Here is a 27,274-nt window from a genome sequence, read left to right on the forward strand (position 1 = left end):
GCGTGCCTGGCTGTGCCTCCCTGCCTGTGCGCGGCCTCTGGTACCCCACCGTCCACTGGGAGGGTGTGACTTCGCCATGGGTGTTAACCATTAGGCGCAGGCTGTTTTCTCGCAGGGGAGCCACGGCTGTCCGGTAATGTTGTCTGTTACTCTGTTTGCAGTGTTGCCGCGATGGAGAACAAGGGTAAAAAGAAGTTTGTGGGGAACAGTGGGAAAGGACCTCGTAGTAAAGCGCCGCACTGGAAAAGGAAATTTAAAAAGGATGATGGTAAGAAGGCGAAGGGTCGTTAGTTGGAGCCGTGGCTGAATGGTTATGGTTGTGTACTGGCATACTTGGAGATTTTTTTTTTTTTTTTTTTTTTTTTTTTTTTGTTCTCCTTTGGTAAATTCATGTTTTGAAACGACTACCTTGGTAGATGAGCAACAAGAAGTGGGTGTTGTCTGACTGGACTTCAGTCAGACTTTGGCAGTGTCTTCTCTCCTTTGAGATCCTCACAGAGGTGCTGATGAATTAAGGGCTGCAAGAGCAATTGGTGAGGTAGATTGAAAACTGGCTGAACGGCTGGGTCCAGAGACTGGTATGCTCCTTGGAGACCACTGATTAGCAGTGGACCCCAGGAGTCAGTACAAAGTCGAGTTTGGTTCAACAGCTTCATGGAGGACCTGGATGATGGGGCAAAGTGCAGCATCTTCAGTTTTACAGGTGACAACTTCAAGGAGTGTTAGATGTACCAGAGGGTTGTGCTCCCCTCCAGGGGAATGTCAGCAGGTCAGACAAATGGGCTGGCAGAAGCCTGGTGAAGTTTATCAAGGAGTGAAGACAGAGTCCTGCAGCTTGAGGGGAGCAGCTCCAGGCACTTGAAAGTACTGAGGAAAGCCCAGGGGCTCCTGGTGATTGGAGCTGAAGGTGAATCAGCAATGTGCCCTGGGGGCTAGCTGGATCTTGGGCTGCATTAGAAGAAATGCTGTCAGCAGATTGAGGACTCTGATCCTTGCCCTCTCCTCAGCCCTGCTGAGGCTTCACCTGAAGTGCTGTGTCCCAGCTCTGGCTCTTCAGTGCAATAGAGCTATGGACACACTGGAGAGAGCTCAGTGAAGGGCTGCAAAGATGATGAAGGGACCAGGGCATCTCTTCTTGTAGGAAAAGCTAAAACATCTGGGTCAGTTCAGCCTGTCCCAGAGAGAAGACAGGGCTGTGGGGGATCTGCTCAGTGTGTACAGGTGTCTGAAGGGAGGGTTCAGACTTTTTCAGTGGTAGTGCCCAGTGACAGGACCAGAGAACAGTGGGCACAAACTGAAAAACGGGAGATTCTTTCCCAATACCAGGAAAACCTACTTACTCTGGGAGCAACTGTGCATGGTCACAGGTTTCCCAGGGAGATGGTGGAATTTACTGCATTAGAGATAGTCAAAAGCTACCCAGGCATCGTCGTGGGCAACCGGTTTTGGATGGCCCTGTGTGAGCAGAAGGGTTGGCCAGATGGCTTTGAGAGGTGCCTTCCAACTACAGCCATTCTGTCACTGTGTCTTGCATTCAACACTGTACTGACTGTACGAGCCACTGCCTTGCTGATATGCTTTAAATAGGTTGCATTGCAAGCCCTTCATCTCTGTTCGATTCACCTAAAATATTCTAAGTTAGAAATTTGAAGTTGATAACCTTTTGATCGTAGACTTGGCATTCCTACATTAAGACAACATTATCTGAGAGGTAAAGTTAGGTGGGAACCTGCTGTGGGTTAGATTGAGAAGATGCCTTTCACTACTGTTTTAGAACAGATGAAACCGCTCTGATGATGAGCTATGAAAAGTTTTGGGATTTGGGGATTGATAACTTTCATGTCAGGGGTGGTGAAATTCATAACATAGAATAATCCTTTTTATCCCTGAGCTGTTACACTGCTGCCCAGAAAATAATGCCTGGGCAAAACTTCCTGAGGGAAAACATACATACCCAAGGACTGCAGTGAAAACACCAGCTTTGAGAAGTACCTACGAATTTTTGTTACAGAATTGATATTACAAAGTAGTTTAATTCTTGTTATAGTAGTTTTCTGGGGGTTTTTTTTGTTTGTTATTTTAATTTTGAAGCAGCAGTAGCTGTATGATAGCATTTTAATGTCTGTTGTTTTGATTAATAGATTCAGGTCTACCAAAGAAAGTCTTTAAGAAAGGAGATGAGGAAGGAAAGCCTAAATCCATTTCCAAGAAATTTGCTAAAGGACAGTTAAGACCTGGAAAAGCTACTGTCAAACAATTCAAGAATAAACAGCAACCAGAAAAGTTTGCAAAGAAGAGAAAACTCCAGGACAGTGAAGAGGGAGGTGAGTCGATTTTTAAGCCTGGATATCAGGGGAAACCAGGTTTTGGGAAACACACTGTTCGTCTAGAGCTTCCTCTTTCTGTCAGCCTTTCTAAACTGGCTGAATAACTCCAGGTTTACTTCCTATTTAATCTTTGCTGTGGGAAAAATTACTTGACTTGACTAAGCTTGAGGCTTAGTCAAGGAAAATCAACGGTTTGGAATTTTCTTGAAAGTTAAAAGTAAGGACACAGTAGCAAATTTAAAAATTGTCATACTGTCCTAAAGCTCTGTTTATTTTAATGGCAGTGTTAAGTAATTAAGTTAATTAGCTAGAAATTGGCAATTGTCACACGATTTGCAAGCACAGAGCTTTTTATAGTGTGTTTTGGACTGTTCTAAAAATACTTGCTATAAGCTTTGGAATTCATGCAGCAATGTTGATTATCTTTTACATTATTTCCTTTCTGTGGTCCAGACTATCTGGTCACATCCTTTAAGAGAAAAAAAAGCATAATGGGTGTTAACACTGCTTTTGCATGTTTTACATTAGTTCTTTTCTGGTGTTTATACAGAAAGCCTAAATAGTTGTCTGGTTTTATCATGTTTAAATGAATTTCAAACTATTTATTCTGCTTGAGATTTTCATCTTTTCCCCATCCTCTCCTCTAAAGTAAATATGTATTGGGGCAGTTAATCAGTCTTGTAAAATGAGAAGTGGAATCTTAAATGAGGGGTTCTGAAGTTCCTGCAGAAATATGATATTTGTTTGAAAGACAGTAGATTATGTTGACTATTTTAATATTGCTGTTCTTGCATTTTTGCAGAATGAATTCACATGGAATACGCACTAGGTGTCTGAAAATCTAATAACAGTAGAATGTTTTTATTAGGCTGCTTTAAAAAACTAAATCCACAGCAAAGCTATAAATGTTCATAAGAGTAAATTAAAGCCTCTGTGTATTGCACTGCTCTCAAAACATTACAAGTTTTTCTTGTAATCACTTAGGAGAGTGATATAAAAATCAGTAATATGCTTTGTAAAAAAGAAAGCATGTGTTTTTGAAGGGGTAAAACAGCTAAGTACATGCTGCTAAATACCAATGAGCAGTGCTTTAAGCTCTAAAAATTTAAGACGGTGTCTTTAATGCATGATTTGTGGCCCTTCTGTAACGTTTTCTTGCCCAAATTTGTTGTGTGGGCAGTGTACAGTGGTTGTATAGTAAAATGCCATGCTTAAGGAATTTGAGTGAGTAAAAATATTGGGAATGTAAAAAGGGTTTAGCTTTTTCTTCTTTTTTTTGAGTTTTCAGATATGTATATTTGAGTTAGGGTTCTCCTTTTGAGGGAGGGATAAGGTTTGCATGAATTAAGAGTGAACTAAAACAGAGAGAGAGAATTATTGGGGCAGCCATAGTTGCTGAGTACATCTTCAGTCAATTTTCAAGCTGTTAAGAGATTTGTGATGCATCCTGTTACAGTTGTGAGGAAAACTAATTGTTTGCTTTGTTCTTCCAGCAGTCTAAAAGTGGTGATTGCTAGCTTAGCATACTTATTAAAGATTTATGGTTTCATGTTAGCTAGCTGAGTAACTGTAGGCTACTCCTGAATTGTTAGTGATTCAAGTCATAGAACTGCCACAGTTTAGGCTGGTGAAGAATTCTATTGCTGCTATTTTATTGACTGTAGAAAATATATTTATTTTTGTCCTAAGGGTCAGATTCTAAGAAGCCAAAATGGAATGACTTCAAAAAGAAAATGAAAGAGTTAAAGCAAACTAGACAAATTAATGATAAAAGTAATTATGACATAATTGTAAAATCAAAACAAATATGGGAAAACATGAGAAGGTAATGACTTTTTTTCTTCCACTTCGTTGACTTTCAGCCGTAAATAGCTAGAATACTCTCTTTATCATCTTGTAATTATATAAAACTGTATTTCCAAATTGAATCTCTTTGGGTGAACAATAACATTGCATGCAATTTTGTAGATAGCTCAAACAGAGTATGGTAACCCATGGTCCTAGGAATGTTTGTATTGAACTTGTATTTTACGCTAAAATTTATAAATTTGTGAGTAATTGCTTAAGAAATTGCCTTTATTTTTAAACCCTGAAATGCAGAGTTTGATTCACCCTAATTCTACAGTGGGATTACTGCATGAGTTTTTTGTGAAGGGTTATTGTCTCTCTGAGGGAGTAATTCTAGAATTGGTGCCCCATGTCAGCAAGAAAAGTTAATTTTGCTTGTTCTAAGTGTTTGTGCTTTGCATGCTTACAGATCTTTGGACCTGGAAGCAACTCTGACTGAAAATTTGAGTTTGTTTCAAAAAATAGTTTTACTCAAAAAAGAATAAAGTTAAGGTGTGGAATTCTGGTTTGATTTTCACAAACTAAACCAGCTTAATCACATCTCTGTACAGGGTTAATGAATGACAGTGTAAATTTGGATTGGCAGAAGCCAACCTGGTTTCATTTGTACTGTCTTGCTTCTTAATTTATAGATGTAAGTGAATCATACTACAACAAAGCTGCTTCCTCAGTTAGAATTGTTTTACTAGGTTTTTTTTTTTTTTTTGGTTGGTTGTAGGAAGAAATGTGATAAGGAGAAACGAGAAAAGCTGATGAATGAACTACAAAAGCTTCTTCATGGGAAAATTAAAAATGTAAGAAAAAATTAATGCCATAGTGCACAAATTCACAAAATCTTCTTTTAAATAATTCTTGTGAGTAAAAAAATAAAAACAGGGTGAAAGACTGCATTTGGCACCTGCATTTCAGGATAGTAGTCCTGGGATGCTTTTGTCACCTGGCAGTTGTAAAAGGCTGCCAAGTAGCTTTAGTCCTCTGAAATTCGATGTTAGCTGGGGTTCAGGAACTCAGAGGTTTGATTAGTTACATTGCTCTGCAATTTTCTAGGCAAGTTAGTGTCTTCATGCTTAATTATACTAAACAGTCTTTCTGCTTCATTCTTGAAATGTATAAATTTGCAGTAAAGAGCCTTTTGAGCCTTTCGTATTCCATGCTGAAGTGGAACTGTTCCATCACACTTTGAAATTATAAAGAAGGGGAACAAAGTGGAGATACCATTTAATAGTTTTATTTCTGTATGAAAAACCTTAATGCTTGTCCTTAATTGTCAGCAGCTGTTGTCTGTGGTTTCTTTAATAGGGTACGTGTGAAGGGGTAAAAGCCCATAAATTTTGGTTTCTTATAAGCAGGTGACTGCTTTTCTAGTTTTCTAATTGGCATTACGTGCAGCATGAAACCATACCAGAGAGCACATACATAAAGATAATTATGGTGCATACTGCCTTTTGAGTGGCCTAGAGTGATGAAATATCTCTGTCTTTTAGCTGGCATTTGCGCACGATTCAACCCGAGTGATCCAGTGCTTTATTCAGTATGGTAATGAGAAGCAAAGGCAAGAGACTTTTGAAGAATTGAAAGGTATTTTCATTTTACTTACATGCTTCTGTATTGTGGTTAGGGTGCATTTAAACAAATGATGTTGTTTTGAATACTTTTGCTTTTTTTCGGAGCTGATCCATTGTTTCTAGTGAACTCTTCATACTTATTTAAATAATTACATATAGTTTTATAGAGTTAATGTAGTGAAAAATCAACCAGATGAATACTTCTCTGTTCTTCTAGATAGCCTAATAGAGTTGAGCAAGTCAAAGTATTCCAGAAATATTGTGAAGAAGTTTCTTATGTATGGGTGAGTATCAAGTGAATTTGCTTATCAGTGTTGTGTTGTTTCATTTCCAGTGTGAATGCTGCTTCCTAATCTATAGTAGATTGATCATTAATAAAAAATATGTCTCTGGAAACATCTTTGTAATGGAATGGAATAAAGGCAGGGGAGTGCTAACAGTATTTTTCCTTTTGCAAGAAGTAAAGTTAATGCTGTACATGTCAAGGAAAGCATGACAAAAAATTGGTTATATGTATGCTCAGAGTTGATCTTTGCTGTATATAAAACACTGGCTTTTTAAAATTTTCTTTGCTAAGTGTTTCAGGATGGCATTCATTATTCTCTAGAATTTATTAGCTGTTTGCTTTCCCTTGAAATGCCTTGCAATTTCTTCACATTCCTGGCTTCGTTACGTATTTTCCCAAGTTCCATAAGGATGATTCAGATTCATAAATTCCATGGTTTCTATGATAAAACTTACTACTTGAATGTATTTCTAAACATAAAACTATCAATAGGTAAGCTTATCTCTAGAGGTTTTAACTCTTGCCATTGTATTTCCCTGTAAAACAGGACGAAAGCTCAAGTTGCAGAAATAATAAAAAGTTTTAGAGGCCATGTGAGAAAAATGCTGCGTCATGCTGAAGCATCTGCTGTAGTGGAATATGCATATAATGACAAAGCCATTCTGGAGCAGAGGAATATGCTTACAGAAGAGCTATATGGGAACACTTTCCAGGTTTACAAGGTGGTATTTCAATACTTTGTAGTTTAAGATAGTTTAACCCTTTGTGTTAGTAATGCCTTACCTATCTTAGATACAATTTCTCCTGATTACATTTCTTTCTGTCAGCTGTCCACAGGTTGTCTAATTTAGCATGTTTAAATGTAATAATTACTTGCACACTTCTAGTTTAGATGAAATAGTGGGGTTTTTTTTAATTTCAACTATGTAAAATATACTGTGTTCCTGTATAAGATTGCTCTCTGCTTATCAAAGACAAATTGTTCTTACATAATTTCAGTTCTCATAGTGTCTAGGCTGAAATCATCCTTGCTGAGGTGAGACTTAGGCGTAATTCTTCGCTAATACTGTAGATGACTCTTGTGTCAGAGTTATATCTCGTGAGTGTGGGCAGAATGAGCTGGTATCCACATACAGTGTTCCATTTAGGCTTAGTTTTTCTCTTTGTTTTCTTTTCCCATGGAGACTGTAGGACTTGAGTCCAAACTCCACTGAAACCTAGGCGTATGGTAGGTCTTCACCAGGCAGTTGGAACCTTCTTAAGAACTACAACCTCGATTCTTTCAAATTCTGTTTTTAATTTTTTTACTTGGAAAGTTGGTATCCATTAGGAATTTTGCTACAAACTGTTTTCACACAATTACTAACTTCACTCCATTGACTTTTTCACCTATTCACGTACACGTAAGATTTCTGTTAAAATCGTCTTAAGAAATTAAAAACTCATTTCTGAACCTGTGTTTTCTTAACAGGTTATTATAAGTTCTAGTTAGGCATTTTCCAACACTGAGTAGTATAGAAGAATGTTTGTTGTGATTATGGGCTGTAATTTGTACTGAGAGTCAAACAGCCCATGAGATCAAGTGCAGTGTTAGCTTCCATCATTCTGCTGTTTTTGGCATAACTGCTTTAAGTAGCTATGCATTATGGTGCAAAACAGAGATTCAGCACAATGCCAGGTTTTGTTTGCTAATGAGGAACATTTAATTTGTAGAAACTTAAGTTTACAGCTTCTGACATACTCAGAAAAGGTAGCTTTTTATTTTTAAAATTGTATAAATCGTTGGTTTTGCAAATATTCATTTTGTTTTAGATATTCATGACATTTGATTGAAAAAGGTCTAAGTATTGTAATTTTCTGTGGACTTACTGGTAGGATTAAACCTCTGATTGTGCATTCATTTCAGACACCGGCTGTCCCAACACTGGATAAAGTGCTAGAAGCTCAACCTGAAAAGAGAGAGGCCATCCTGGATGAAATGAAGCAGATTCTTACACCAATGGCACAAAAGTAAGGACAAAAATTGACTGAAGATGTGACAATCTTAATACAAACCAGTTTGTTTCTGACATACAAACAGTGACACTGGTCAATTTGCAAGTTGAGATGACAGTGATACTGAGACTCTTTTAAACGGTAATGTTGCTGTGCTGAATAGTCTATGGTTTTGTCCCAGGTGTCATAATGAATATCTTGCCTTAATTTTGAACTCCACTTCTATGAATTAAAGTGTCCTCTGTCCCAGTCAGATAATTGGTAGCAATATTGCATTGTGATGTATTTCCAGGTTCTGTAATTTGTAAGTTTTGGTAGAATCTTCCACATATTGTGAGTGCTAAACATCTGAATCCAAAGTGACTGTGTGATTTTTGCTCACCACACTGCCTAACTTTTTAAAATTCAAATGAGGTATTGCTAGCATAATTGAAAATTATTATTTGTGGGGAACTTGTTGCTTATTTTCATCTGTCCACATACAGAGAGGCGGTGATCAAGCACTCACTGGTACATAAAGTATTTTTGGACTTTTTCACTCATGCTCTTCCGAAACAAAGATCTGTAAGTATCTTTATTTTGCTTTTTGTCTTCTTTTTGCCTTTCCATGGAATGTTTTTTATCTTCTTGTGAAAATGTTCTAAGTTAACTAGACAAAAATACACATCTTTCATTGATAGAGTTCTGTTCGTCTGGTGATTCTAGATAGATGATTGGAGAGTTGTGTTGTATGGAGATTTATAGTCACAATGAACTTTCACAGTAGTGTTTGTGATATTTGAATTTTAAAAAGCAATGAGATGACTCTGATGTTAAATTATCTTTCTTAGTAGCTGGGGAGTAATTAAAGTGAGGACCATTGCTTGCAGTAGTTTAGCTTTCCAGAGTGTAGTTTCTTAGCAACTTGCAGTGGTTGTCCAAAAATCTCTTGACCAAAATACAATGAGATTGGCTCTTCTGCCAGCAGCCAAAATTTTGTCTGCTATATCTGTATTAAATTGCAAATTTAAGATTACGTCACACATTCTTTACTTATGTATTTAGGCCTAAATCCATCTGTGTGATGTGACATGGTTTAAGCTGCATCCTGTTTGAGTTTGCCTGTCTTCAAGGTGTCTGCCTCAGCCTCACCTTGGTTCTGCAGCTCAGAACCATCTTACTTCAAGTCAGGCAGAGCTTCTCCACTTGCTGTCTCTTGCCTCTTTCTGCCAGACCAGGCTCCTGAATACTTCATTACTGTTAACAAACCCAAAGCTAAGGGTAGGGAAGTGTATTATTTTTGGCCTATTCTGAGTCCAAATCTTCAGAGCCCAGAACATTCCTGTGCATGGTTTCGTGTAATGCTATGTCTGAGAATGCTTTTGGTTTCGCAGGCTTGCATGAATCAGGGGAATAAGGGCATGTCTCCTTGCTTGGCTTTCTGTGCAAATGTGCTAGTGTATGGACATGCTCTTTGGGGTTTGGAAACCCCTTCTGCAGATATGTTCCTGCCTGTGCTTACAACTAGTGACACCAGTTCTATTGTGATTGAGCAGTTTGTAAATGATTGGTAAAATGCTTGGAGCCTTTTAAGAACTAGGAGTAGAAAGAGTCATAGGCAGGAGCTGAACTTCCAAGAAATCTGGAATAATTGGATAGTAACAGAAGTAGTATTTAGTTACCCAAGAGGGTATAATTTGATTTGGTTTGATTTTTTTCTTTGGCTGATGATATTGTCAGATAGCTTCAGAAAACCTCATTCCTTTGATATGAAGACAGTGTCTTGTAATATCTGATTTATAATGTAACCTGGTGCTTAAGTGACTTTTTAGTTCTTCTTAATTTCTGGCTCGTACTCTGTATGTATGAATATGGATCAGCTTCAAAGATTTCTTCCTAAATTAGCGGTCTTCTTCTCTTTTTTCTCTACTTTCTGTCTCAGTTCTGAGCACCCTTTCTTGATTTTTTTGTAATGGGACAGCTGACAAGCTTCAATACAGTTGTGATTTCATGGCATGATTATGATGAACAGTGTAGTTTTAAAGAGAGAAAGCTTGTGTCATTTACAGTCTTTTGGTCTCCTCTTCAGGCAGTTTTTCACAGGTCAGGGAAATGAGAGTGGTTCTGCAGAGCAGTGATGCAGTGCAGTGAAGTGTGGGCAGACAAAATAATGCTTTCAGGCCCTCGCCCATCTGCCTTGAGCTCCTCAAGCCTTTTCTTTCATCTTTTTGCTTTATCACCTTTTCTTCCCCAGGAAATGATAGAAGCTATCAGAGAGGCTGTCATCTACCTGGCACACACTCACGATGGAGCCCGAGTAGCAATGCACTGTTTATGGCATGGCACTCCCAAGGTAATGTTTAGTTTCCCTCTACTTAGTCTTCTCTGACTGCCCACATGAGTCCTTCTGCTTTTGCACATTTTCATGCAATTAGCAGTTCGAATAAGGTTAAAAACTGGCCCCTCTTTATCTGTTGGCAGACTTAAGCAGTATTTTTTTGTGAATCAAATGCTTTCATTAGAACTAGTGGAAGCATCTACTTTTATTTTAAGCAGAGGTTTTGGCAGTGACACATAGAATAATTTTTCCATTATAAGGTAATTGGCATTTCATTCGTCCCATGGATTTCTTAATATAATCAAAATTTATAGTAGGGAGAGGTCAGTAAAGAAAACATAGTGTGAAACCATGTTTTGCTTTGGAATGCCAAGGCTTGCAAAATATTACAGAAAGTGTGTTTTATTTCCATCTGCTGATATAGTATCCAGAAATATTTTTGGTGTAATGTATGTCATCTTGGTAGTACTGTAATGCCTCCTATGTTTTTCTGTACTAAAAAACAAAAAAGATGACATAGTAAAACAATCCACTTGTTAAAGGATGCAGAAAAAAAATTAAGTTCCTAGGATGTAGGCATAGTAATGGATCAAAAGAAAACTGAGTAGTGATTCCAAGAGCCAAAAATACAGAGAGGAAACAAAATATTCTTGATAGTAATAGGAGTTAAACCAAGCTAGAGTTTCAGTTGAATATGTTGAATGTGTTTCTTTCCAAATGAGGAGATGAAATGCATTGTTCTTTAATTAATGGACAAAATATGAGTGAACATATGTGGTGGTTTGGGGTTTTTTGTTTGTTGTGTTTTTTTCCAGATTTTCTTGACATCTTCCACTGGTGATCTGGACTTATAAATATGCCACAACGTCTCTCTTGAAATCAAGTTACAATTCAGGTTTAAGTTTTCACATTGGTTCTAGGTATAAACTAATAGAATATGTGTGAGTCCTTGGCAAATGCCTTTGCTTTAGAAAGCAAATTGAAGATTATCTTTTTGAAAGGTGTAAATAGCAGTTTAATTACTCAGAATAACTGGTATTCTAGGCTCATTTCAGATTCCTCTTTCCTTTTGGATAGGACAGAAAAGTAATTGTGAAAACTATGAAGATGTATGTTGAAAAGATAGCTACGGTGAGTGTTCATTAACTATTATTTCATAGCCTCTGAAACTAGTGATTTGATAGAGGATAGCTTGAATGTTCTTAATAAACCAGTCTTAAAATAGCAATGATGTATTAGATAATATAAAATATTATATTGAATATTTAGAGACATGCCAAGAAGCTTCATTGTGGGCACTACATGTAGTACTGTGCTTTATTATGGCTGAGTTCATTATTATTCCTTGGTTTTCTTTCTTCTTTTTATTTTGTTGATCCCAACTTTGTATTGCATCTTTATGTGGCTCATTGATTAATTCTCCTTGGTTGGGAATAAAACAGCCTATATAAAGAAGAGGAATAAAAATCAAGATGTATTGGAAGATGTCATTGAAAAGGCTCTCTGAAGATGCATGTTTCTTAGAAGATATTCCGTATTTTTTTCCAAGTCAGGAACCTTCAAAATACATTGGCATACTATGGAATAAGTCTGTTTTATTTTTTAATGAACAACATACGTGTTTGGAGACTGCAGCACCAGCAGAATAACAGTCGAAACCAGATTTCATGGAGTTGGGCAAAAGTGCAGCTGTAAAGAAGAGCTTTTTACATTTTCCTTCCTGGTTGCTGTGGGGTTTTTTACTTGCTTGTAGTTGTTGTGGTCTCAGTCAGTGGCCTTCAAACATTTTGATCACATCCTGGGCATGCATCCCCAATATATATTTATGCATAAATTTATATCCCAAATATATATATTTATGCATAAATTACATGTCTTTACTACTATAATGGTGTACATTATAAAGCACACACATAAATAGAAAGTTTGAAGGATGAGCTAGAAATAACCAGATGATGATTTTATTTTTTTATTAATGGTTTAAAAAATATTTGCTTTCTCTATCACAATGGATTGTCTTGTGTGATCTTTGAGGGCCTAGGTACCTAGGTTCTAGGTAATGTTTCTTTCTATAATTTTCCACCAGAATAAATGAGTTGCTTAATTTTATAAATTATATATTATATGGAAATATGGGACAGTGTGTAAATAATAGCTGACACAGCACTGGAGCACAGAAGATCTGGGTTTGCTTTGATGTAGAGCCTCACTGACATACAAGTGCATTTGGTTGTGCCCTTTTGAATTGAGGCTTGATCTCCAGCAATGCAGTGGAGGCTGTATGGCTCATTACAGAGATATGGTCTCCGAAAACATTGTATGGGACTTAGTTCAATTTTAAGCAAATCTACAGTAGGAATAAAGTCTGTATGTAAGGTTGCTATAGGGAAAATACTAATTTTAAATGTTGACAGTACAGTAGGATTAGGTTAATACCTTGAATGTGATAAAACAGTATATCCACTTGAAATGGAAAATCTACCTTTGTTTTAACAACATATTTCTCTTAACAAGCCTTGCTTTTAGGGAGAAATCTAAATATTTGACTTCTCTCTTTCTATGACAGTAGTCAGAATTTGTGCTTTGTGTTGTGTTATGTTTGTGACAAACCCTCAGAAATCTGGATTCTCAGTCAGTATATTAATAAAAAATGAATGTGGTTTCTGATGTCTCATCTTTGCAGGGTGAATTTTCTCATCTGGTCTTGCTGGCAGCATTTGATTGCATCGATGACACTAAACTAGTGAAGCAGTTAATTATATCAGTAAGTAATTGAGTTTCTCCTAAAATAGTGTATTAAGTAGTGTCAGTATGTTTGTCAGTGTATAGGAGGATGAAGTTAGGAATCCATCTGCTTTTTTAGACTATTTAAATACTTCCCGTCTTTATTGTTTCATTATATTTACGTATCATGATTAGCTTTTTCTTTTCCTAGCAGACTGTAGCACTTTCATGTGTTGTTTTAATTATTTATTTTAATTAATTTTTAAGCTATGTTCAGTGCTTGCTGAAATTTTCCCTTTTAGTACGCATTCATTCTGGATAAGGGGTGACTGGAGTCTATTTAAAGTCAGTGTCTTTTATCATAGAAGTTTGACTCTACTGGTATTTCTAGTGATGAAATTGTTGGAAAACTTCAGAATGATGATGTTGCGTTATTGCTTTTGCAAACAAAACTGTTTGCATCCTCTCAGCAATTAACATTGATAGACAATCTGCTTGCAGTAGTACTCATGCTATATCTGTAAGGGCTGACTGATTTAGGGGAAGTGGCGGGGAGATAAAGATGAGGCAAGTCTTCTGTGTGTAGAGAAGGAATATGAGGAGAAAGTGGTTCTGATGTCGCTTGTTTTGAAAAATAGGAACAGTTCTTCCCTTGAGCAGCTTTTGTGTAGGGGGCAGTTGGGATTTTGTACCCTATCATAAGGATTTGGCCCTTAGATTGTGCCTCTCCTGTGGGTCTGGAGTAGTGAAAACATCTTTAAATGGAGGTGGCTTTTGTTCCTCAAGGGCTTCAGCTGTGACTGTAGCCAGGTTTGGTTCCCAGAGCCTGGTCTGGAATGTAACAACTTCTGGGAAAGGTCTCAGAAAATAAGTTCTGAGGTATCTGAGCTGTCCTATTATGAGATATTTGTCCTGTTCCTGTACTATGTAACAAGCACTCTGCTTCCTGGAGAGTTTATTGGTTCAGATACTATGTCTTTAGCTGAGCTTCCAAGATGTTGTTTAATTACAGAATGATCTGAGATCAAATATTAGTCCATTATCAAGATAATGGAATGTTTACTGTTTGGTCATCCTACCACATCAGTCTAGACAGAAAACAGAGAACAAGGCATGGCCTTCACACATACACAATTGACCCATCAGGGCTTATGTGAGGTCAAGAATGGGAAAGGATGGCAGGAAAAAGGAAAAATAAAATCTAAGGATCAAAATGAGCTCTTCAGATAGTGAATGAAAACTGGTAGGAGATGATGAGATGGGGGCATCTTAAATCAAATATTGAAGCATATTCTGTAGAGGAAGCCAATCTTTAAAATTATTTCAAAGAACAGTTAGACTTCAGATATACCGACCTTATAGAGATTAGCATTCTGTCCATTAAAACTTTAGCTTTTTGTTGGTTTGGAATTTTTTTTGTGGTATTGCAAAATGCATCATTTATGTGAATTTGTAGTATGGCTGAGAATTTGTAGGTAAAGGAGGGTTTTAAGCTCTTCAAATTTTCTTGAGGAAAGTCTTTTCTTACCACCATCACTCAGGTCCATGGAGTCTTAATCCTGGACCAAATTCTGTGTGTGCTGCTTTGAACTTTCACATGTGACTGGAACTGTACATTGAGCACTTGGCATGTGTAAGGATTCAGGCAGATTTTAGCACAAAATCCCTCTTTCATGAGGACAAAAAGATGGAGACATTACCCACAAGAGATAGCATGTTTCTGTCATTTAGAGTTTCTCCTGGTACTTCTTCACAGTTCTAATACTGATAGTGACCAAGAACTTTTATTTCATTAGTGTTTTGTTGTGGTTTGTTTACTCTCACAGGAAATAAAGGCTTCTTTGCCTGATATAATAAACAACAAATATGGAAAGAAAGTCCTGTTGTACTTGCTAAGTCCTAGAGATCCTGCACATTTTGTTCCAGAAATCATCACACTTCTACAACAGGGAGATGGAAATGCCTATAGGTAATTCAGATGTGAGGGTTACATGTTTTTTCTTAAGAGTCCGGAAGAAGTCATGCAACTTTTTGACATGATTTAATTTCAACTTTTCTTTGTAATATATCTAAGTAATGAAAATATATAAAAATAACATGTTTGCCCCTTTTATAAAGGGCAAATATTGTGATATATTTTGTGTGTAAGCTCATGTATCAAATTTAGTATAGAAGAAGATTTGTAATATGCATTACTGGTGCATTGGGTAGCATAAAAGTATATCTCAAAATCTAGCAATAGAAATGGAAATTGTTAATTTGGTTTGAGTCTCTGGTATTGCCATTGATGCTTACCAGCTTTTGAAGAAGGAGCAATTCTAGATGACTAATAAGCTGTATAAAAAAAAAAATCTCCATAGCTGAGATAATAAAATGAAAATAAATAGTAAATGTTACTGACAAGAAAAAACTTTGAGGTTTTGAGACAGTCAGCTTTAAACACTTTTTCACTCCATGTGTTCTTAAATTCTGTGTCCAACATATGTTTAATTGCACATGAAACATAGGGAGCAATAATGTCTGTATTTGAATCTAGCAGTAATTTAAATGTCTCAAACAGCACATACATTCTGAAATTTCTTGTTACTTGATGTGCATACAGTGCAAATCTTTTGCAGTAATGTGCTGTCTCTTTCATCAGTAAGAAGAATACTGAGCTCCGTCACCATGAACTTCTGGAAGCCATTTCTTCACCTCTGCTGGAATATTTGCAAGAACATACCCAAGAAGTAGTGATAGACAAAGCTACTTTTGTCTTGGTTGCTGATATTCTAAGAACAGCTCTTGGTGACATCCAGCCTGCACTAGATGCAATTGCTAAGTTAGCAGCAGAAGAGCTGGTTCCAGGGGGCCGTGATGGACAGGTAATGTACAGAGCACAAGGTGCTGAGATCTTGCAGATCTTCTGCATTACTAAAATGAATTCTGGTCTTATTTTCCTTCATCTAAGACATCAGTGTTCTGCCCTGATAGCACTTGGACATTAGATATGATCCTGTTTTCTGACTTGTGGATTTCATAGGTTATTATTAGTGCATCTGGAGCTGCCATTACATATGAGTTGTTGGGCAAGGAGCTTTGTGATCTTCAGTCTTTCGAACTCCTTTAAACACTTAGTGGGAAGGTTGCTGACAAGCATGTTACACAGTCTCTCTTTTAATGTTATCACTGCAGTCAAGCACTTAGAAAGGTTTTATAGGTCATTTGACTGTTTACACTGAGAGGGACAGGATCTCTTACCTTTCAGGTGCACATATCTCCATGCAAGGAAAGATCTTAGATAAGAGTTGTTTGTCTTCACAGTATGACCTTCTCTTCAAAGAGTTCCCCTCCCCTACTTGTTAAACTCAGTCAGATATGTGTCCATAGACTAGAAAGCAAAAAAATACAATGTATGGTATTATTTAAGATAGATATCCCCCAGATGGTTGTGGTGTTTTAGCTCTGTGTTTTGCATTCTTAGATACACATTTTATGAAATTTAATGTGAACCATACTGTAGTTGATTTTCAAGTGTGGAAATATGAAAGGTCTGGATGTTCTGGCAGAGGTAGTATGACCAGGAGTTTCTGTTTATTAAGAATGAAGTCCTCAGAAGAGTGAATGAAGTGTTGGTTGATACAGTTGATATTACTGAAAGGTAAATGTTACAGGGAAGATGGTAAGAGCTAAAATGGTCAGTTTGAATGAGTAGCTAGAAGTCTTCATCAAATTTGCTGATATTAGCACAGGTCATGATTCAGTGAATCAGTGTGATGGCAGAGTGAATAAATCAAGCAGAAATATTTATGACCAGGCATGTAACTGAATTTTGAACCAACATCACTAACTAATTTTGTTTTAATTTTGTTTTCTCTTCCCCTTAAAGCTTCACATTGCAGAACATCCGGCAGGCCATCTAGTTTTGAAATGGTTAATAGAGCAAGATGAAAAAATGAAAGAGAGTGGAAAAGAAGGTATGTTGGAAATCCAGCTTTATTTGCTCAGACTGACTTCAGAGTAATTTATCTGACCTCAAATAAGATAGTTGCAGTTATTTCATTGAGTATAGTAGTATATGGAAAATTTAATGTTATTGTTTCTATCTTTTTGCTGTTGTGAGCTGCTGTACAAACAGAATGCCAAGGATATGTTTGGTTTTTTTGCAATGCAAGCAGTGGTTGGGTTTTTTCTCAGGGCTTTCATGTGTATTTGGGGTGGAGCTCATTTCTCTGCTAAAAATATCTTGATAGCTTTGCTAAATTACATAGTAGTTTAAGGATAATAATAGAAACATTGAAGTCCTTCTTACTGGAACCCCTGTTTCATTAGTGCTTGTAAGCCAGGCTGTAATCTTTACTGTGTTCATTAGTGCTGATGGGTTAATGCTTTGTAACTGTTACTAAAATAATTTGTGCACAAAAATAGGACATCTTTGCTAATTTATGTTCCATAAGGCAGATATTGGGCACAGATGTTCTCATCTTAATTTAGCTTTTAAATTTATGCTATTACATAACTGTAAAATCTTCTGTATGTATCACTCTATCCTAATACTGGTTACTTTTTCTCTTACAAAATGCTCATAAAATGGAAGCATGTGGTTGGCAAAGTGTAATCTGAGGGAACTTCTCTGTGTGTATTAGGTTTTTCTATTTAGAATTATAAGATCTTGTTAGACTTTTTGTTCCTTTTCCTCTTGTTACGTTCAGGTATTCCTTTAAAAATGTTACTTGTGCTTTATTAAATGTTCCTGAAAGTAGACTCAAGCAGATCACTGAAAATGTGCAAGAGAAAAGTTTTGCGAGTGTCTTTCAGAGACTTGCCTATCTGAAATGATGGTAGTAATCTGGAATTATTTCTGTAAAAATTGTACAATTTCCAGTTTAATCACATGCTGTTCCTGTTGGTTTCCTCCAAAAAGTACCATTCAGAATTGTTGCTCTGAGTTTATTAAAGTGTCATTAAACCCCAAGCAAATTGTTAACACATGGGGAGCAAGTCATATAAAATCTCACCTGTCTTCAGGTAGAATTAGGATCTAAAGGGACAGTGAAGAATAGCTTCAGTGCTTGGAGGCTGGTGCTTATTGGGGTTGGGTGGGGTTTTTTGCATTGTCTACTGGTAAGTTTGCTCAGCATGCCAAGCTGTAAGAACAGTTTCCATGCAGTTCAGTTTTTTAAATTCAGCTGGGGTCTTGAAGTCAGCCTAGGTTAGTGTGATGAATCTGAAGTCAACTTAGGCTTTCAAAACCACTGAAGAAATAGAGCCCTGAAGCATCAGGACAGCTGAAAAAGACAAAGTTTTTGTATTAGTAAAGGATTATCTCTGAAATTTTAAGTAACTTGTGTTCAAATTCTTTTCCTGCAGTTGTAGAGTCAGATGCTTAAAAATGGAGCATTTTTCTACAGAGGCGTTTATGTATTTAGTGTATTGCATACAGTGATCTGTTTAATCAGAATAATTCTGTGATTCTTGCTGAGTTCTCTCTTTGGACTGGACACCTTCTATAAGATATTTATAGCTTTTCATGCCCTTTTTAAAAAACAGACAAAATTGCATACTTTATAATAGTAAACTGTCACACAGTGCTGCTGTTGTCTAACAAATTCCATGCAGTACATGGATGTAGTCTAGTACCTATGAAGTTTTGCATGCATTGAACAGCCAATTATTTTGAGGGAGCAGAACTTTGTGAATACTTGGGGGACTAAAAACAATTTGATTAAATGAAAACTACAGAGAACTTTCAACAGGCTTCTTTGTAGAAAGATGTCTCATTTTTTTCTTCCCCTGCTTCTTTCCCACATTTTGCAGTTTGCTTTGGTAGAACACTGGTGGAACATGTTGGTATGGAGAATCTGAAGACCTGGGCAGAAGTAAATCGAGGCGCCATTATTCTTTGTTGGTAAGTAAGGCACATGGCTACTTCTGATTAGATCACATGGTTAATTTCTTGAGCAGCTGAGAGAACATCAGTTGAAACTTTTACCAACATAATGACATTCAATGTGTGCTATCTTGAGTGTAGCTGGCAAGTCTTGAATAAAACAGGGATTAGAAAAATTCAAACCAGTTTCCACGGTTGTTCCTTGAGTTCCATCTTTTGTAGTACCTGGAAGCAGCTCAGTATCAGAAAATCTGAAGATTAAAAACAAAATTATTTTCAAAATTGTGCTTACTGTGTCTTGTTTTACAAGCATAAAACTCTCAAAAAAGCAGTCCACAAATAGCTACATTAAAATAACCAACTTTAGAATACCTGGGACTGATGGTAGCATACAAAAATCTGGAAATTCTTTTGTGTTGTTTGTTTTGTTAAATTATTGCTTTGTGTTGATGCCTTAATTGCAAAGCCTAAAAAGTTTTCATACTGAAGCAGAGAATTGTTTGAAGAGACCATACATAAGAATAGATTGTGTAAAGGCCTGTGATGAGCTAACTGGTTCACAAATTTGAAGCAGTGAACCATGCAACTAGTAAGACAAAAACACCCCACAGGAATCAGATTAACGTTAGCATTTTGTTTTATCAAGAGTGAACTGCAGTGTTAATCATTGCTGCTTTCACTTTATAGCTAACTGTCAGTATCGGGTCATAGAAACACAAGGTTTTTGTCCTATAACCTGAAGTGTGTGGTCTGTGTTCTGGAACTTGTATCAGCCTGGCCTTTCTGGCACCTCATAAAGACTTTCACTGAACCAAAGTCAGCAAACAATTCAAATAGACATCATGAAATCCCTTGATCTCTTTTTTCTGCTTTACTTTTCTCTCTCCTAAAGTAACAATAGATTCCTTGGTGTTTGCTTTCCATCTCTGGTCTGTATCATTTTAGAGTAGGGCTACTTAGATGTTTGTGCTTTTTGCAAATCCAAAACCATTTTGTGAATCCAATGCCATTTTCGCATCTGTTAGCTAATTTGAGTGTAATTCTAACATTTTTAGTCATTATCATTCAGATCACTAGTGAGAAGAACCGAGAGTAGAAGAGTAGTTGCAATCCAGATACAAAACCAGTTCACACAATCTCTTACTAGTCATTATGTGTGTGGCTGTTATGATTGTTCAGCTGCCAAAATGATAATGCTCTTTCTTTGCCTCCTATAACAGGCTTTTAGAATTCAACAAATGCACCTAATGCTTTTAAGTTATCTGATCCTGTGCACAGATGTTCAGTGAAGTTTTGTTAGAAAGGCTTATTCACTGACACTATTTTAATGCTTCAACGTTTTTCCTTTAAGTCAAGGGTGAACAGATTCATTTAACACGTGACGTTGCTGGTGTATGTACTAAGATGTTGGGATTGTCCAAATAAAGTTGTAAATTAATAGATTTTTTTCCAGTATTTAACACTTTAATAACTGTTTGGTGATTACTGTGACAAAAGTCTTCTAAGAGACATTGAAGACTTAGAGATAAAAAAGGAAACTGGTAATTGATCATTAAAGAAACTAGCACAGGAGTGGTGTATTTTGTGGAGAAGTCTGGGGGGAATGGCAGTCTTATCCTTTTCTGCTATTACTCATATCACTCCAGGTGGAGCCTTGACAAGTGTCCTTTGTTACCAAGCAGGGGATCTTACCTCCCTGTATTTTCACCCATACTGAAATTTAACTAACAGGAAGGAGAGAAAAAAGTACATTGTAGGACTGTTTGTTTGATGGAATTCTGTTGGTAGTCTTCGGTTTATTTCACTTAAATCTAAATCCTTTGTAGAATGAACTTCTCTTGATGACTTTTTAGGTGTGATGTCCTTTTGTTTACACAGCTGAGAATATGCAAACATAATCATGTCCTTTTCATTGTTACCAATGTCACACTTGCTTACCTCAGTATCACATAGCAATTAATCACAGTTTTGTTTAGCTGCATGCACTGAAGTCAAGAGATTACCTAAATTGTACCACAGTGATTAATTTAGTCTGCTGTAAAGTAGCAGCAGGGATGGGTTTTAACATAAAGTAATTGTTGAGTTTTTAAAAAGCTTTTCATTTAAAAAACCCAGATACTTCTTGTTGTGGTTTGACACTGGCCAAATCGCAGGCACCCATGAAAGCCTCTTGTTCACCCTCCCCTGCCACAGCTGGGCAGAGGAGAGAAAAAAAAAATTATCAAAGGGTTCATGAATTGAGATAAGGACTAGGAGAAAACACTCCAAGGGCAAAACAGGTTTATCTTAAAGGTAGAAAGTGAATTTATTACTAACAGAATCAGAGGAGATAATGAGAAGTAAAATAAGCCCTTAAAAAAACCCCACCTTTTTCTCCCCCAGCCCCTCCCTGCATCCCACTGACAGCACAGGGAGACAGGGCATCAGGGGTTTGGTCGGTTCATCACTGAGTTTTTCTTCCATTGCCCAGGGAGAGTAGTCCTTCCCCTGTCTGGCTGTTGGGTCCCTCCCATGAGACACAGTTCTCTGTAAGCTTCTCCAGTGTGGGTCCAATCTAATGAGCAGCAGCCATACAGCTCCTGCTGCAACATGAATCCCTCCCTCAGGCACACAGTCCTCCCAGACTGCTGTGGCATGGGTCACTCTTTCCATGGGGTGCAGTCCTCCAAGGACAGGCTACTCCAGCCTGGAAGCAAGGACCCCTCTTTCTACTGGATCTCCCACAGGATCACAGCCTCCTCCAGGCATCCACCTGCTCCAGCATGGGCACCTTCCCCATGGGCTGTGGGTGGATCTCTGCATCCCCCGTGGATCCCCACGGGCTGTGGGTGGATCTCTGCATCCCCTGTGGATCCCCACGGGCTGTGGGTGGATCTCTGCATTCCCCATGGATCCCCATGGCTGCAGGGTCACTGCTGCTTCACCATGGTCTCACCACAGCCTGCAGAGGAATCTCGCCTCCAGCACCTGGAGCACCTCCTGCCCTCCTTCTGCACTGACCTTGGTGTCTCCATGTTGTTTCCCTCACATGTTCTCACCACCTCCTCTTCTCTGGGTATAAAAAAATTGTGTGTCTAACTTGTTTTGAATTTCTTCTTAAATACATCATCACAGAGGCATTACCATCATCTCTGGTTGGCCCAGGCTTGGCCAACAGCATGTCCATCCTCAGAGCCATCAGGGTTTTGCTCTGCTAGACATGGTGGAAGCTTCCAGCAGCTTCTCACAGAACCTGCCTCTGTGCCCCACCCTCCTACCAAAAAACAGGCCATATAAAACCAGCACACATCTTTTGTCATAAAGAATCTCAAATGCTCAGACAGAGGTGATTCTGAGACAATTCTAGTTCCTCCTAAGCCATGATTGGTATTTGTGTCGTTGTTGGCTTTCAGAAGCCATCTGTCACATATGTACAGTTCTGAAACTCAGAATTACTCAGTGAGTCCATTTGAAGATTTTTGGCTGTTTAGTCCTTTAACCTTATTTGTCAGTTATAAGCAGTCACTACATGTGCTTTGGCTTCTCAGTAACCCTGTATCCTGTGGACCTTTCCTTGCTCTACTTACTTTTGATTTTTATAAAAATATCTGAGGCCTGGTTCTGACTTACTACTATCTTGAGGAGCCCAAAGGTGATGGGAGGACCCTCTGCATGTTCACATGTGTATTAAGTGTTGTAAATACATGAACATCATAGATGCTTGCCTGTATAAATTCGTATATATTACTTTTCTGTATATTTTTAAATTCGTAAATGATGTGTAGTATCAGGGTAGAAAATGGATAAGAATGTACTTTACCAAATGTGATGTTGATTTCCTTTATTTCTGCAATCTGTGGAAGTTATGTTTTACATCCACAAAATACAGAGGTGCCGTTTTTCTAGACCTTGTAAGAACTTGGAGAAGAGTAATTTAAAAATGCCCCATTATGTCATATGTTGGTCTTTTGGCTGTGTTATCAAATGTGCAGATGTTCTGTACTAAGAACATTGTCTTGACATACCGGTGGTTACTATGTGTTTGAAAGCAGCTTTACATGTATGGCTGTCAGAAGCTGACATTCATTATTAGAGATAAGTAAAATGCAGTCCAGAGTGGCTTGCTGCTTTGTGTGATCCTTGTCTCTTGTGGTGAGTGAAACATATATACCTTCCCATGTTAATTACCAATTAATTAGCACGTCCTTTTGCAGAATTCTGGACTTTCTTGCTTTTATCAGGGGTCCATCACTCATAGAAGAGATGAGAAGATACCACCCTCAGCTGTGTTGAATTTAGTTTTAAAGAAGGCTTCTTGATTAAATGATACCATTGCAGCTAAAAGTGCAACACAATTTGCTGCTGAAGGCTGTTGTAAAGTCATAGTCATGGATATAAATCTGGGAATTAAGTAGCTGAAAGTTGTGGTGGATATCCAGTGCTTTTCTGCTTATAGCGTTGCCATCCACCACACAATTTGTGCCCTCTCTCCTTTAGGAGACATAATTTACATCTTGTCTTACTCAGTTCAGTTTGCCATGTCTAGTCATTGTTTAAAAAATGGGTAAGGAACAAGCTTTTAGGTAGATGCAAATCTGGGAACCACTCAGAAGAATCCTAAGGATTGTAAGGACTTGTGGCATCATGCAGCCTGCTTCATACCAGCACATGGGTGTTACAATTTGTTTCCAGTCTCAGTTTATTTGTATGTCAAACCTGTAGTTCTGATATGGTTTGCACAAACTGGCTGTAGAAGGCACTTTACTAGGAAGTATTCACTCATCACTTTTAAGTAGCAAATGAGGTGTGCCATTAGCTCAGCAGATCTTATATTTCAATCCAAGAACATTTCACTGTTAACTGAAGAAAGGGAAAAAAAGTCACTACTAAGCTGATAGTATTTTACAGCTTGTGATGAATTTCTTTGTTTCTGAGGATGAGAATTTTTCTGGGAAATACGATTTGTTTTCCAATAGTAGTATCCAGAAGGAGAACAGAACTGGTAAGGCTTCATCATTCTTCACTAACTACAGCATGAAAGTACAATAGTGAAGGTGCTTGATGTGTATTAGATGTGCTTTGCCGCATCCAGTTTTAGGACCCCCATTACAAGAAAGGCATTAACAGCTGGAGTGAATTCAGTGAAGGGTGGCTGGCATAGTCATGGGCTGGGTCCCTTTGCCTGGAAGGAGAGGCCAAGTCTGTTTCTGCTGGGAGAAGGGGCAGCTTGAGGACTCCTGGCACATCCATCCTGGGATGGATGGAGAGCTGGTCCCTTCACAGCAATGTAAGAGTAGAGAGCAAGAGGCAGTGGCACAGGCTGGAAAACAAGGAGTTTTGGCTAGAGATAAGGAGAAACGTTTTCCCAATGAAAATGGTGCAGCAGTGGGGCTGGGGCCTAGGGAGTTTTGTCTGTCCTCAGCCTGGCAGGTTTGAAGCACGGACTGGGTGAAACCCTGAACAACCTGGTCTGGTCCAGTATTTGACATGCTTTGAGTAGGGGTAGCAGTTCCTTGCAGACTGATTTATCCTCTGTTGGCTGTGTTCTGACTTGGTGTTTCATATTTTATGGAATGTTTTACATCTTTTTTGTAATACGAGGTGATAGTATCTGGCTTGAACTATATCCTTCTTAAATAGTTATTGTTTCCCATCACTGACAGCTTCTTTTTCTATAACCTGCATGCTGACCTTTGATGTCCTTCATTTTTTTTCTTGTGTCTTGCAGCCTTCTCCGAAGCACTGATGAAAAGGTGGTAAGCACAGTCAAAAAAGGACTAAAAAAGCTCATCCCAAAGCTGAAGCGGAATAGAGATGTAAAAGGAATAGAAGCATTACTGGAGAAATTGACTTCCTAGTGTAAATGAACCTAAAATAATTATTTACATCAATGCAATCAACTGAGATTTGGTAAGATTTTGTATCATGGTTGTTTTAAGAAGCAATGTGTGCATTTGTATATTAAATAATTTCTAAAACAACTTGTCATTGTACATAATCTGTTGTACAAAATAGAAGATTGTTCTCAGAGATTGAAATCTCAGGATTTAAGAGCTAATGGAAAATTCTGTACACATAATCAAGGCATTCAGTCTTTACTGATAACTTGCACAAAAATGTCTTAAGTGTTGTTAAAATTTGCATGTGTGGTGTCATGGTTACCAAAGAAACACAAGCATCTGTTCTGGACATACTGTGTTTGGGCAACTATATTTGTTTTAATCCCCTTCCCTCCTTGCTTCCTAAAAAAAAAAAACCCCAAACCAATCAGAAAGACTACTTAAGTCCCATTCTTACCCTGTGATGGAGGCTATTGTTCCTAGGAACTAACAAGAATAAAATGAAAGTAGTGTCTCTGACTTTTTTCAGAGAAGGTCCTGAAGGAGCAGCTAACTGTTTCAATGGACCACAGTTTGGTTTCACTCAAGCCTTCTAACTACACACTTCTAATCCCTAATAAACCCAAGGGACTGGGGAGGGGCCGGGGGGGGGTGGTGTTGGATGTTTTTTGTGGTAATGGGGGAGGGGTGAATTCACTTCCACATGATACCAAATTAGTATCCTGTTGATTTTTTCTGTACCTTATTTTGATCTAGATAAAAGAAGCCAATAGTATAATTTCTTCATTTAGAAAAAATCCAAAGCTTCCTTCGTACAGCATTCATACAACACCCTCCCTGCTGGTGCTCAAGTCTGTCTGCTGACAGACTTACCCAAGCAGAGGACCTGATTGAGTAAATCTCCAGCTGTAGGAGTCACTCTTTACTGTTGCTTAGCTTGGTAAGATGTGGTTCCATTAGTAATAGCAGATACTTAGGCATTGCTTCTCCTAAGACAACAGCTTCCTCAACATGAAGTACATCACAACTACCAGTGGTTGGCTGCCAGTGGTTAAGTAAATGGTTTAAGTTCCCATGATTTACATTCTTGAAATCAGTCTCCTGAATTACTGCATTTACTGACAGAGGTCATCATCATCCACCACTAGTCCTATACTCCACACTCCTGCACATATCACAGCCAGATTACCCAGTGTTAGACTCAGACTTGAATGCATAGCATGAGGTAAAATAGTCTGGTTCTCTAGGGAGCACCTCTATGGCCCTGATGTTAAAGCAAACAAAGCATCAGATTCATGTAACACACATTCTTACATGACTGATTGCTATTCAGTTTATCAGCATCTTCTCTAGCTATGACTTAATTTCATTGCTCCTGTATGTCTGTGCCAGGTTCTAAACATTAGATTATTGCCCTCAGTAACCTGAAAATTGAGAAGGGTTTTTTTTGCCCTCCCTGTTTTGCTCTACCACTAATTAGAGCTAGAAAATTGATCAAGGAATTTCAGCATCTCTCCAGTGGGGAAGGGCTGGGGAAGCTGGACCTGCTCAGCCTTGAAATCACTTAACCTCATCATTGCCTTTAAGTGTCCAAAGGGAGGGTGCCAGGAGGATGGAGTCAGGCTTTTCTTGGTGCTGAGCAATAGGACAAGAGGCAAAGGGTGGAAACTGGTGCACAGAAGTTCCACCAGAGCATGAGGGAGAGGTTTTTTGTGCAGAGGAGCAGCTTACTCAGAGAGATTATGAAGTCTTTCACTGGGGATATTCCAGAACTCTGGTCACAGTCCTGTGCTAAGTGCTTTAGGATGATCTTGCTTGAGCAGGAAGGTTGGACCAAATGGTCCACTGTAGTCCCTTCCAAACTGATTCATTCTGTGATGCTCTACTTCCATATTTATTCAGCATAAATCTGTTGCATATTTTGTCCAGGTTCGCTTTTTTGGCAGTAATTTAGACTTAACAGTTCACTACTGTTTAAATTCACTATCTGTTGATAGTTAAAACAATCTGATTTATTGTCACAAAAGAAAATTGTGTTACAGACACTAGTGAGCTGCAATCTTAAGTAACTGAAAGGATGTGTTTACAAGCAGGAACACTTAATGCCAGGGCCAAGCATGCCTAATTGGGATTAACCTTTAAATGTTTACACCTAATCATAAACTTAGGTGGAATTAGAGGACAGCACAGTCAGCAAAGTATCAGTAAATCAACAGATGCAAATGTTACAAACCATTTTCATAAGTGTAACATTTATGTACTGCCCAAAGTAGCTGAAGTAAACTACAAATTACAGTTTGGTTTATGATTTATTTGTTTTTATTTATATATCGCCTATTTGAGTATTTTGTGGGTTTTTTGTGAATTAACAAACTGTGCCCCCAGACAGGATTAGTGAAAAGAAAGAGATTATTTATACAGATGAAACAGTGCATTTCACTGCTTTAAACTATTTAGACTTAGACGTACACACCTAGAAAATGTGCTTAATTCCAGCATCTGATTGGCAATGGCATTAAGTGTT

The 27,274-nt window shown here is 37.9% G+C and overlaps 1 protein-coding gene across 1 annotated transcript; it reads left to right on the forward strand.

Moving 5' to 3' along the window:
* The first annotated feature begins 107 nt into the window (after positions 1-107).
* On the forward strand, positions 108-24,768 carry PUM3 (pumilio RNA binding family member 3). The gene is made up of 17 exons (XM_062513128.1): positions 108-268; positions 2,142-2,324; positions 4,017-4,152; positions 4,894-4,969; positions 5,660-5,753; positions 5,958-6,024; positions 6,574-6,748; positions 7,933-8,036; positions 8,507-8,585; positions 10,255-10,353; positions 11,416-11,469; positions 13,022-13,102; positions 14,889-15,031; positions 15,704-15,926; positions 16,931-17,018; positions 18,859-18,949; positions 24,639-24,768. The coding sequence occupies exons 1-17, from the start codon at positions 172-174 to the stop codon at positions 24,766-24,768; spliced, it is 1,920 nt and encodes a 639-aa protein (XP_062369112.1). The 5' UTR covers positions 108-171.
* Positions 24,769-27,274: the final 2,506 nt, after the last annotated feature.

The sequence above is a fragment of the Cinclus cinclus genome, chromosome Z (genome assembly GCF_963662255.1).
Source record: "Cinclus cinclus chromosome Z, bCinCin1.1, whole genome shotgun sequence".
NCBI classification, from domain to species: Eukaryota; Metazoa; Chordata; class Aves; order Passeriformes; family Cinclidae; genus Cinclus; species Cinclus cinclus.